This window comes from Bison bison, unplaced genomic scaffold, assembly GCF_000754665.1.
Source record: "Bison bison bison isolate TAMUID 2011002044 unplaced genomic scaffold, Bison_UMD1.0 scf7180017864499, whole genome shotgun sequence".
In the NCBI taxonomy this organism is placed as follows: domain Eukaryota; kingdom Metazoa; phylum Chordata; class Mammalia; order Artiodactyla; family Bovidae; genus Bison; species Bison bison.
Genome location: NW_011495058.1, coordinates 6,809,436 through 6,821,625, shown reverse-complemented (window position 1 = coordinate 6,821,625; position 12,190 = coordinate 6,809,436). Strand labels below are relative to the sequence as shown.

Here is a 12,190-nt window from a genome sequence, read left to right as displayed (position 1 = left end):
ATAAAAGCAAATACCTACTTAGAATGAAAATAAACCACAACAAAATACAAATTACAGATTGTTAAAAAAAAAAAATACCACAAAGGCAGGTTAAAACACAGCATTTCTAAGAAATCTCTTTTGCAGAACTCCCGTTAAAAGAGAAAACATGGCACGCTGCTGCTGCTGCTGCTGCTAAGTCGCTTCAGTCGTGTCCGACTCTGTGCGACCCCATAGACAGCAGCCCACCAGGCTCCCCTGTCCCTGGGATTCTCCACGCAAGAACACTGGAGTGGGTAAACATGGCATAGAGTCTTTATAACTACATACATTTTTTTTCAGAAATCAGAGAACTTCTGTTTTGACTCGTTACTGAAAATGAAGTCCTCTGCCTACAATTTTGTGTATCTGACATTTGTAAGAATCTTTACAGATTAGCCCCCTGCTTTGTACATCTTAAACCCTGCTTTTCCTTAACAGTGCACAAACTTCTGGGTCCGATGCTATCGAACATACTCAGTTCTGTGTCCCAGAGCCGGCTGCCTCAGCACAGGGAGCCAAAGGGATATTCTTACAAGTCATTTCTACAGACAGTTAGCAATAACTTCGCTGTAATTGGAAACTTTGCCAATCACAAAAGTGGTTGTTTAGTTGCTGGGTTTTGTCTGACTCTGTAACCCTTTGGACTGTAGCCCGCCAGGCTCCTCTGTCCATGGGATTTCCCAGGCAAGAATACTGGAGTGGGTGGCCATTTCCTTCTCTGGGGCAGGGAGTCTTCCCGAACCGGGGATTGAACCCGTGTCTCCTGCATTGGCAGGCAGATTCTTCACCACTGAACCACCTGGGAAGCCCAACCACAAAAGCACCCCCAACTAAACCCAAACCAAATGTACTCCCAACTCCACTTCTTTTTAGCTGGAGCCCCAAAATGCCTGTGACTACACTCCAGTAGTCAGGCTCCTCTATAGGAGCCTGGTGGGCTACAGTCCATGGGGTTGCAAAGAGCTGGACATGACTGAGTGACTAAGCACACACACACTAACACCACAACAGTAGAGGTTGGGGAAGTTGGAATGGAAACAAAAAACAATCTTAACCAAGCGTGAGTGAATCTTTCTTACTGTTTATACACCTAAAACATACATGTGACCCTCCTGTGAACACATTGCTAGGGCTCCTCTGACTCTTGGAAGGCAGCCTGTGTATGCGAGAGGCCCTGAGGCTGAATCTTACTAGTTTATTACAAGATCCTTCACTAAAGATGTTGAATGTTGTCTGACTGCAACTGAGCACAATCATCTGGAGTAATAAAAGAAATCGAAGCAGAAGCAATGTCCTTGTTGTGAAAGAACAGGTGATCTTGTAATGTTTAGAAATGGCAGATGACAGAGAAAAAGAGTGTGACACCGTCTGGTCTGGTGCTTGGCCCTCTCAATTTGTCCAAACATCCAACACTCAGTTGTGAGGTGCTAGGTAGGGCACTCAGCAACAAACAGAGGGGAGTGTGTGTCATGTGACCTTAGCTCCAAAGTTACATTCACCAGCCTCTGTCAGCCTCTGCCACCCTCAGCTGCAGTGTCTGTTTCTGGGGTTGCTTAGCAAGGATGGGATCTTTCTCTCCTATGAGTGAGACCACGTGTAGGTTGAATCTAGGTATTTTGTCTCTCAGGACACACCCATCTATTGGCTCTTTTTAATGCAAGTATGCTTTTTCCAGCACCTGGCCCAAGTTCAGTCTCACAAGGAGGCAGAAAGAGCATCATAACTTTGATTTGCTGCTCTTGTTGTTCAGTCGCTAAGTTGTGTCTGACCCTTTGCAACTTCATGAACTGCAGCACACCAGGCTTCGTTGTCCTTCACTATCTCCCAGAGTTTGCTCAAACTCATGTCCATTGAGTCAGTGATGCCATCCAACTATCTCATCCTCTGTCGTCCCCTTCTTTTTCCCTCAATCTTTCCCAGCATCAGGGTCTTTTCCAATGAGTCAGGGGCAAGATGCAAATACGCTATTAAAATTTTGCAGTTGTTAGGATTTTGAAATGATATCTTCTGGGCCTGATTTCCCACTCTGGATCCCCACGTTAGCACTAACTAGGTGCAGACAGAAGGGAGAAAAGCCATCTGCTGGCCCATGGACATGATCCTGGTCCACGGGAGGGAAAGGGCCAAGCATATTTCCATCGCTGTGGCTATGCTACTGAAAAATCCAGGCTCTGAGGACAGAAAAGCCAACAAGAGGGGAAGCCCCACTGAACATTTAGATGGCTATTTAAGGACTCCTTGCCCACAGGCACTCAATCTTTATGCTGAATCTTACAGCAAGCATGCTTTTTTCTAAGAAGCTGTTGCTGCTTCTCAAATAATCCCAAAAGAAGAGTTTCTGGACGTCCCCTAATGAGTAAAACTGCTGATAGGAATGGAAAAGTTTATGAAGGATTTTTCAACCCCAGATACCATATGTGGAGTCAGAACATTTTATTTATACCTTTGCCTGATACTTCACCCACACACACAGGATTAAGCAAGAAATATATGGCTGCCTGCTGGCCCAGAGTTCTCTTAGACATTCTCTCCTGGCCTGAAGGGAGCACCATTGACCGAGGCCAAATGTTGATCTGCAGCACAAAATTCCTTTTCATGTTGAAAGGCAAAATAATAGAGAATAAAGTCTAAAATAGTAAACATAATCCCATATATTTTATTTTTGTTTCAGTCTACAAATAAAAATAAGCCTAAACGGCCCTTTCTGGCATAAGATGATAGGTTAAAAAATAAATCCACAAAGTATTATATAATATTAAGATAAGAACAATTAAGAATGATATATTTCCTTTTAAAAACCTTGATGGATAACCTTTAAGATGTTTTGAGGGTTGTGTTCAGGCCACACACATGATGGGCAATATTTTTTCTTCCTTTTTTTACCAAAAAAAAAAAAAAAAGAAAGCCAATTTTGCTTAAAATAGAAGGAGGTCTATGGGTCTTACATTTAAGCTTTTTTTTTTTTTATCAGACAAAATTATCTCTGTTTCAAGTGACTGAGAACAAAGTCATAGCAACATATGTGCACATACACTAGCATGTCTTCAGACTCATGGAGCCAGAGACTAGATTCGAGGGAGGGGGATGAAATCTACCAGGAGCCGAATCCCAATTCCAATCTAGGTTTCACTCCTTCCTTCCACTAAGGCTTCCCTGGTGGCTCTGACAGTAAAAAAAAAATCTGCCTGCAATACAGGAGACCTGGGTTCTATCCCTGGGTTGGGAAGAACCCCTGGAGAAGGGAACGGCAACCCACACCAGTATTCTGGCTTGGAGAATTCCATGGCCAGAGGAGCCTGGCAGTCCGTGGGGTCTCATTGAGTCTGACACAACCCAGCGACATTCACTTTGATTTCTTTTCCACTAAGGAGTCTACACATGACTTTGACCTCAGGAGTTTCTATCCTTTCAACCCCTTTTTCCAGAGGGTATGGAAGTGGAGTGAAGGGATCACACTCAGCCAGCCTCTAGGAACACGGAAAACATGGAGTGTCTAGGAACACGGAGTGTCTTCCTCCTCGGAAGCCTCCTCTCCATTGAGATGGGTGTGGAAAGGGTAGGAAATGCCCAGCACTTGGAATTTCTATTGTCACACAGATGTCCATTTGGGAAAAAACATGGCTGGAATAAGGGAGAGGCTTGAAGGCAAGACTATCATCTTCCATGAGTGGGACAATATCAAGGCTGTTCATCAGATACAGTCTCCTTTATTTCTATCCACATCCCTGTGAGGTGGGTTCTCCATTATCCTCATCAGTGGGAAGCAAACAGAGGCTAGGAGATATTAAATAACTCACCTGGAGGTGAGGGGAAACATGGCAGCACTTGGAACCCCAAGCAGGTGGTGGGGACTGGAGGTGAAGGTGGGCACAGCAGATGAGACCAAGCAGCAGCCTCGACTCGCCCAGACTCAGTGACTAGATTTGGGGCTTGGGGACCTAGTGGGGGACTCATAGAGAAGGGAGAGTAGTTTGGAGAAGAAAGATGCAAGTGAAATTTGGGTGTGTTGAGTGAGAGATTTCCATGTGACATCAGGAGAGATGTCTGCACATATATTAGCAGTGTCTTCAGATTCATGGAGCCAGAGACTGGATGCAGGGTAGGGAACAAAATCCACTACGAGCAGAATCCCAATTCCAATCTAGCTTTCACCCACTCCTTCCAGCTCTCCCTTGGTCCTCACTTCTCTCTCCTTGACTTCTCAATCCTACCTCCTGCTCCAAGAACCACCTACCTGTCGGTTGAAGAATACCCGACACACCTGTGGGGTACAGGCTAAGGATGGAACCCCCTTGGGCCAGAGAATAAGCAGAATAAGTGTCTACCACATCCTAATTCACCAACTGCTAAATGGAAACAAACTCTTCTCCAAAATTATCAGGCTTTGCTTCTGCTGAAGATTTATTCAGTCAGGAACACACATATTGCATAGAAATACACAAACTGGATCTCCCTACCTCAATGTGACCAAGAAAGGGCCCAAACTGGCCCTAAGCACACACTCAAGCCCTTCCTGGGTGCAGCTGAAGATCAGGAGTAAGAAAGCCACCAACTGCAGCACAGATAAGTACATGCACCCAGTAAGACCCAGAGACCTGAGAGCAGAGAACGCCCCTGACCCAGCTGCTTCTGGCTCTCAGCCTCCCTGTGAACCTCGGATGGTCAAGGAGCAGGGAGCTTCAACCCTGGAATCTGCACTGTGCTCCCAGAAACTCCAGAATCCCTCCTGAACTCCTGAGATCAATTTAGGGCACCTCAAGGTGACTGTGGCCATAAAGGAGGACTCAGCTCCTTTGTGAGGTGGCTAGGGGGAGGGGCTGTGAGGGGTGAGGGGGCAGAGGGGCAGGGGAAGCTTGACTGGGTTCTATCATGTGCTTTTGGCAACAAGAAGGGAAAGCAGAGGCTGCAGGTGAGAGTAAGAAACTACAACTCCTTAGGAAAAGAGCATTGGCTTCCAAGGGACCCCAGAAACACAGCACTGGAAACTTCTTGGGGGCACGATTTTCACTTAACCCATTAAGGGTACTGTGTCTGGTTGGGGGTGGTGTGGAGAAGGGAGTGCAGTATGTTTGTGAAAGCGAAAATGTTCGTTGCTTATTTATGTCCAGCTCTTTGTGACCCCATGGATTGTTGCAGCCCACAATCGTTGCAGGCTCCTCTGTCCATGGAATTCTCCAGGCAAGAATACTGGAGTGGGTTGCCATTCCCTTCTTCCTGACCCAGGGATCAAACCCTGGTCTCCTGCATTGCAGGCAGATTCTTTACCGGCTGAGCCACTGTGAGGGGAGGAGGATAGAAGGTATAAATAAGAAAAAAGTAAAGAGAGGAAAAGAATCATTTCTTCCTCTTTCCCGTCTATCTCAAATCTCAGCATCACCTTCAGAGAGCTGCCAAGAAGGAATTAAGGCAGGCAACAAAGTCCCGTTTTTCTAATCGAAAAACCCCCAAACCAGTTCATCCATTTTGCAGGTGCAGAGCCCAAAATCGCTCTAGATTTGTTTGCCTTAGCTTCTGGGGGAGGCCCTCACTTTCCCTGGCTCCCTGTCCTGGACTCAGCCTCCTCTGACTGCCGCCTGAACAGCTCAGCACCCAGGAATGGGGATTGCAGAGCCGGATGGCTGGGGCGGGTTCCCAGAGCAGAGCCCGGAAGGTTCACCCACAAGCCTGCAAGAGGGCCAGCCCAGGCCGAACCCTGCCAGGAATGGGCTCCCCAGAGGCACTGCATGATTCCCCTGACCAGCTGTCTCTGTATCAGAAGGACTGGGGTGGGGGTGGGGGGTAGGGGGCAGGGGCTGTCCCTCTTCTGATGGCTCCTCTGTGTCACTGGTTTACTGTCACTGTAGGCCAGCATCTGCCATAGTCCCCGCCCCACCCCTCTGTGAGCCTAAGCAGTCAGCAGATGTCTGTCAGGCAGAAGGCCAGGCTCCCTCACTTCCTCTGCCTTCTCCTGCATCAGGCCAAGTGAGAGGTGACAAAGCAAGGTCTTTATCCACCTTCCTGTGCCCAGGGAAGCTGCAAATCACCTGACTGGTTTTATTTCCTTGTTCTCATTATGTACAGACAAATGCAAGGTCAATTCTAGCTAATGTGAGGAAAGCATGGCACATGTGGTGTGGAATAACCATACTTCAGGTGCATCTTTTTTGCCTTATCTTCCCTTTGCCTTATTTCTTCTCTTGCTTTGATTTAATTTATCTTGCAGCTTTGTTCTTGGTTTCCCTAAATTCTCTTGAGCAACAAGGGCAGAAATTAGCTGTCCAGGTGGTCAGGCAGTCTGGTCTGTGGACCTCCATGCTTCCTAAACATCCAGAACCTTCTGTAAAGCTCTACAAGATTGGGCTCCTGCAACCTCGCTTCTCCATGCCCATCCCTGACCTCCCCCCACCCTGCCCCTGCTGATGCCAAGCTGAAGATAGCAGGTTGAGTTTCAGAAGACAGATTTTATGCCTGGATCTGGTTGACCTTGAGCTTCAACTTGGAACTTGAAACCTCAGATTAGGTTCTTACAGGCTAGGTAGAAACCATGTCACCAACCTTGGCTCCCTGATATCCTTAGATTTAAAACAGCAACCTCTCAAGTTGGCTCACCCATCTCTCCTGACCACGCCCACTCCTGCCTTCCAGTAACACCTGTACCTCCCCATCTGCAAACCCTTCCTCACCACTCTGCCACCTGCCGCCGGTGTTTCCAGCTCAGGTTTATACACCTACCTCCTTTGTGAAGCATTCTCTGCGCGCGTGCTAAGTTGTTTCAGTTGTGTCTGACTCTTTGCAATGCTGTGGACTATAGCTCACCAGGCTCCTCTGTCCATGGGATTCTCCAGGCAAGAATACTGGAGTGGGTTGCCATACCCTCCTCCAGGGGATCTCCCTGACCCAGGGATTGAACCCTTATCTCTTACAGTCTCCTGCACTGGCAGGCCAGGTTCTTTACTACTAGCACCATCTGAGAGGCCCTGAAGCCTTCTCTAACCAAAAGTAAATGACAATATCTACTATCCCCTGAAAGAAAAATGCACGATGCTGAGCGTTATCTTTTCTTTGGTGGACAGAACTGAAGACTTAAGCCCAGGACACAGCCTCTGAGAGGCTGCTCCCAAGAGGTTAAAGGGAGGAGCCAGGCTAGGGGGTTGTGCAACAAAGATCTGGTAATTGAAGCTTCAAAAGATTACAGTTAAAGAAAACCAGATATCTCAAGTTAAAAATTTTAGCACTTTTCTACGGGCTCACTAAAATCATTCCTTTGATATGCACCTTAATGGCAACCCACTCCAGTATTCTTGCTAGAGAATCCCATGGATGGAGGAGTCTAGTGGGCTACAGTCCACAGGGTCGCAAAGAGTCAGACCGACTGAGCGACTTCACTTTCACACTTTCACTTCAACTATCTAGGACCAGGATCCAGCTTTTTTCCATTCTGAATCACCTCCAGGTGCTCAGCTGGGAGTGACTGCAGTAGCTCAGGGCTTGACATCAGTCAGCCCTTTTTTTCCATCCCGAGTCCCCTCAGGGCATGCCCTCCTGGGTGGTTCGATGCCTGCAATACCTTTTGTTTACTGACATGGAAGGCAACATTTTCCTAGGACTTAACAGTTTACAAAGTACTTTCTATACACAATGTCTTGGGATCTTTACTAGTTCTTCCCAAATGATCCAGGTAAGTGGGCAGATTAAGAAAACTCATGTTTGTCAAATACCTCACAGTGGATTCTGCCTCTTTTTAATGCTCCCAAGGAATGCGTGTCTTGTCTCTCCAACAATATTCTGAATTTTGGGGGAGGGCGTAAAGATCATATGATTTATTATCTTCCCCATGACACAGCATCGTCACACATATTTCACACTCAGAATAGAATAAATGTTACCAAGCTCCTAGTTATCTCCATTTCTTACACTAGGGCTTCCGGTGGATAATGCACCTCTTCTGAGCATTGATGGGAGGACTGGGAGTCTGGAAGAGTCGAGAAAAAGTTTCTCCTGTGAACTTTCCTGAACTTGAGATTATTGTCACTGAATCTGGAATTAATCCACAAAGTGTCAAGGGTCACCTGTTGCTATAAGTAGCTAAGATGGGAAAGACTGAGGACAGGAGGAGAAGCTGGAAACAGGATGAGATGGTTGGATAGCAACATCGACTCAAAGGACATGAGTTTGAGCAAACTCCGGGAGATAGTGAAGGACAGGGAAGCCTGGCGTGCTGCAGTCCATGAAGTCACAAAGAGTCGGACACAACTGAGTGATTAAACAACAAATGCTGGGAAGATCCATGGTACTATTTTCTGGAAACAACAAATAATCCTCTCTCCCAAAGTTTCTCTCCTTCTTATCAGGTATTTTCTTCCCTGAAAAAAATAGATGCAAGGCCAAAGAAAAATGCTTACATATCTGTTTTTCCTTTTCTTACCCAAATGGTAACACATTTACATAAAATTCTACACCCTACATTTTCCATTTAAAAATGAGTCTTGAATGTATTTCCATACTCATACACAAAGGTAACCTTCATTCTTTTCTTGTGGCTGCATATGATTCCATTGTATGAATGCCCAGGGGTTTCTGTAACTAGCCCTGCTTATGAGTATTTTCTTGTATCTAGTCTCTTGTATTCAAACAATGCTTCCAAGAGTAGCTTTGTGCTTACATCAGCCTGTTTGGCTACCAGCAAAGATGAGAGGTATAAGAGGGGAGGAAAAATGGCAGGGGTTACTAACGACAGTCGAGAAGCAGGACCAATTGCTGTTCTCAGTGACCTGCTTGGCAGACAGCCCTATGAGCTTTCACCACTGAAGAAATCAATGACCAGGACAGCCACCATGGACCCCTGCTGATTTCACCAGCATTTGACCTGCACTGGCATTTATATTGACAGACCAAGTCCCTTTCCATTTCCGCCTCTATGCTCTTGATCCTGGGTCCTGCACAGGCCACCAGCCAATACCTCTGTGGCTGCATGAGTGTGAAACACTAGCCTAGTCTTCTACAGCTGACCCTTACCACTGTGCACACTTTCAAAGTGGGTGCCTACAGATGTGTATCTGCATACTGCCACCCTGACACCTGTCACCAGCCTCCATGTGCCATTCATTACCATTAGACATGCCTTACAAGAAAGGGTGATATGATTTCTTCAAGCTTAAATAAAGGCATGTTATCTAGTAACAGGAAAATGTGCAGCACTGTTCAAGGTAAGCATATAGTCAGATTCAGAATACTACAATTCTGTAGTATGGTTATGTGCTAACCACTTAAGTCTTAAAGGTTAAAGGATAAAAGTATTAAAAATAGCTAAGGAACAATAATTTAATGGATATGCAATATAAAAAAGATGTAAACTGTGACATCAAGAACTTAAAAGAAGGGAGTAAAAGAGTTGAGTTTTTAAATGCATTTGAAGTTAAATTGTTATCAGTGTAAAACAGGCTGTTACATCTACGAGATGTTATGTCTATGAGATGTAAGCCTCATAGTAACTGCAAAGCTGAAACCTACAGTAGATTCACAAAAGATAAAGAGAATCAAAGCACACCACAGAAAATCATCAGCTCACAAAGGAAGAAATGAAGAAAAGAATAAGAACTCTAAAACTCCCAGCAAACAGTTAATAAGGGGGCATTAGTAAGTCCTTACCTACCAGTTACTCTGAATGTAAATTTATTGAATGCTGCAGACAAAGGACAAGAAGTGATGGGTGGATTAAAAAAGCAAGACCTTTAAGACCTTTATGCTTCCTACAAGAGACCTGCTTTCGCTTTAAGGATACTCAAAGTGCAGGCGCAAAGTGCAAAGATAGAAAAAAGAAAATATCCATGCAAGAGGAAACCAAAAGAGAGCAGGATTAGTTATACTTACATCAGATAAAATAGACTTTAAGCCAAAGATTTAACAAAAGATAAAGAAGGTCAATATATAATGATAAAAGGGTCAGTTTGTCAAGAAAATATAAAGCATGTACATACGTGCACCTGCCATCGGAGCTCTCAGAGCATCTAAATATGTTCATCAAATGCTAACAGATCTGAAGGGAGACAGAGACAACACAATAATAGTAGAGGAACCCACCCTCAACAATAGATAAATCCTCCAGAAAAAAAAGTCATTTAAGACCCAAGCTTCTAGTACCCCTTTTCGGAAGCAGGTATATGCTGTTTCCCAGACAGAAATAGGGGGCTTGGACTGTGTTTAAGGTAATGGCTCAGATGGTAAAGCGTCTGCCTACAATGCAGGAGACCCGGGTTCGATTCTTGGGTCAGGAAGATCCCCTGGAGAAGGAAATGGCAACCACCCCAGTACTCTTGCCTGGAAAATCCCGTGGATCGAGGAGCCTGGTAGGCTACAGTCCGTGGGACTGCAAAGAGTCGGACACAACTGAGTGACCTCACCAGACAGAAATAGACTTGCCAGTGTCCCAGGCTCTAGGGGGTCACTGTTACCCTCCTTTACTCACTCTGGATCTCAGAATCTCAACTACAATTGTTGATGGGCTCTCTCTGATCCCAGGGTTGTAATGCAACCAAACAATGCCTTAAAGTGTTTTAAACGTATGCTTTTGAACAGTAGGCATTTTTCCTGGTGGTCCAGTGGTTACGAGTCTGTGGTTCCAATGCAGGGGACATGGGTTCAATCCTTGGTTGGGCAACTAAGATCTCACATGCCATGTGACTGGGGAAAAAAAAATTTTTTTTTTTTTAAATTAAGGTTGAACAGGAAACATTGTGTGAGTCAAAAAATATATGGCAGATCTTAAGTATTTAATTTAATCAACTTATAGATAAACTATACTAAAATATTAGAATCACTCTTAGTTGGATGAGTTTTGATTGAGAAGCCTGTATGAGATATTTCTCCCTCTCATCATGAGCCTGCATCCTCTTGTATCATCCTGTGTTCTACATTATACATATATAATGGTATATCTCTTGGATGGTGTCTTTTCTTAGGAAATTTACTGAGACACTATAATTTTTCATGTCACACTTATGAGACAAAAGCACAGGCAACTATTTCTTGTGTAGATTTAGTTTTCCATCTCCTTCTCAACAATGCACAGGTCCATGTGTGATGCAGGTGCTATTTTTGCAATATTAATCCTGCTGCTGCTAAGTCGCTTCAGTCGTGTCCGACTCTATGCAACTCCATAGATGGCAGCCCACCCGGCTCCACCGTCCCTGGGATTCTCCAGGCAAGAACACTGGAGTGGGTTGCCATTTCCTTCTCCCATGCGTGAAAGTGAAAAGTGAAAGTGAAGTCGCTCAGTCGTGTCCGACTCTAGCGACCCCATGGACTGCAGCCTACCAGGCTCCTCCGTCCATGGGATTTTCCAGGCAAGAGTACTGGAGTGGGGTGCCATTGCCTTCTCCAAATATTAATCCAATGCAGGCTTATTCCTTCAATACATTGGTTCCAGTATCTTGTAGCAACCACTCGCCTACTTTTCCGTTAAATCCAATGTATTCATTGATTTCCAGAAAGGAAAGAACTCAACCAGAAATGCAGAAACAATCTTCCAAGAGGAAGGTGTACCATATCCAAGTCTGCGCATTTTAGATGACAGAAACACTCCATAAATCCTCCATCATTCTTAGAGAACTTCACACCCACAACAGAATACGAAGTAATAATCCTTGTAATGGTGCAATTTAAGCCCTGTCTCCTGATATTTTTGACTGTTAAGCATCTAATGGTCACTCTGACGTGAGTTCACTGGCACAAAACACAGAAGCTAAAGAAAATTATTAACGGTGGGGGATAGGGGATAAATTGGGAGATTGGGATTGACATGTATACACAATTATATATAAAAAGGATAACAAATAAGGACCTACTCTATAGCACAGGGAACTCTACTCAATACTCTGTAATGACCTAAATGGGAATAGAATCTAAAAGAAGAGTTGATACATGTATATGTATAAATGACTCACTTTTCAGTAGAGCAGAAATGAACAGCACTGTAAATCAACTATATTCCAGTAAAAAATTAATTTAAAAAATCACTAACAACCCTACGCGGCCGCCTCAGTATGTCGGACTTCGACGAGTTCGAGCGGCAGCTCAACGAGAATAAGCAAGAGCGCGACAAGGAGAATCGGCACCGCAAGCGCAGCCACAGCCGCTCCCGGAGCCCGGGACCGCAAGCGCCGCAGCCGGAGCCGCGACCGCCGCAACCGGG

The 12,190-nt window shown here is 45.1% G+C and overlaps 1 protein-coding gene across 1 annotated transcript in view; it reads left to right on the top strand.

Annotated features, from left to right (window-relative positions):
• Nucleotides 1-12,027: 12,027 nt before the first annotated feature.
• The window catches only part of LOC104980424 (splicing factor U2AF 65 kDa subunit-like), a 2,716-nt gene continuing 2,553 nt past the window's right edge, over nucleotides 12,028-12,190 (top strand). Inside the window, 2 exon segments of the mRNA XM_010829120.1 lie at nucleotides 12,028-12,143; nucleotides 12,145-12,189. Of these exon segments, the coding sequence (XP_010827422.1) occupies nucleotides 12,042-12,143; nucleotides 12,145-12,189 (147 nt within the window). The 5' untranslated portion in view covers nucleotides 12,028-12,041.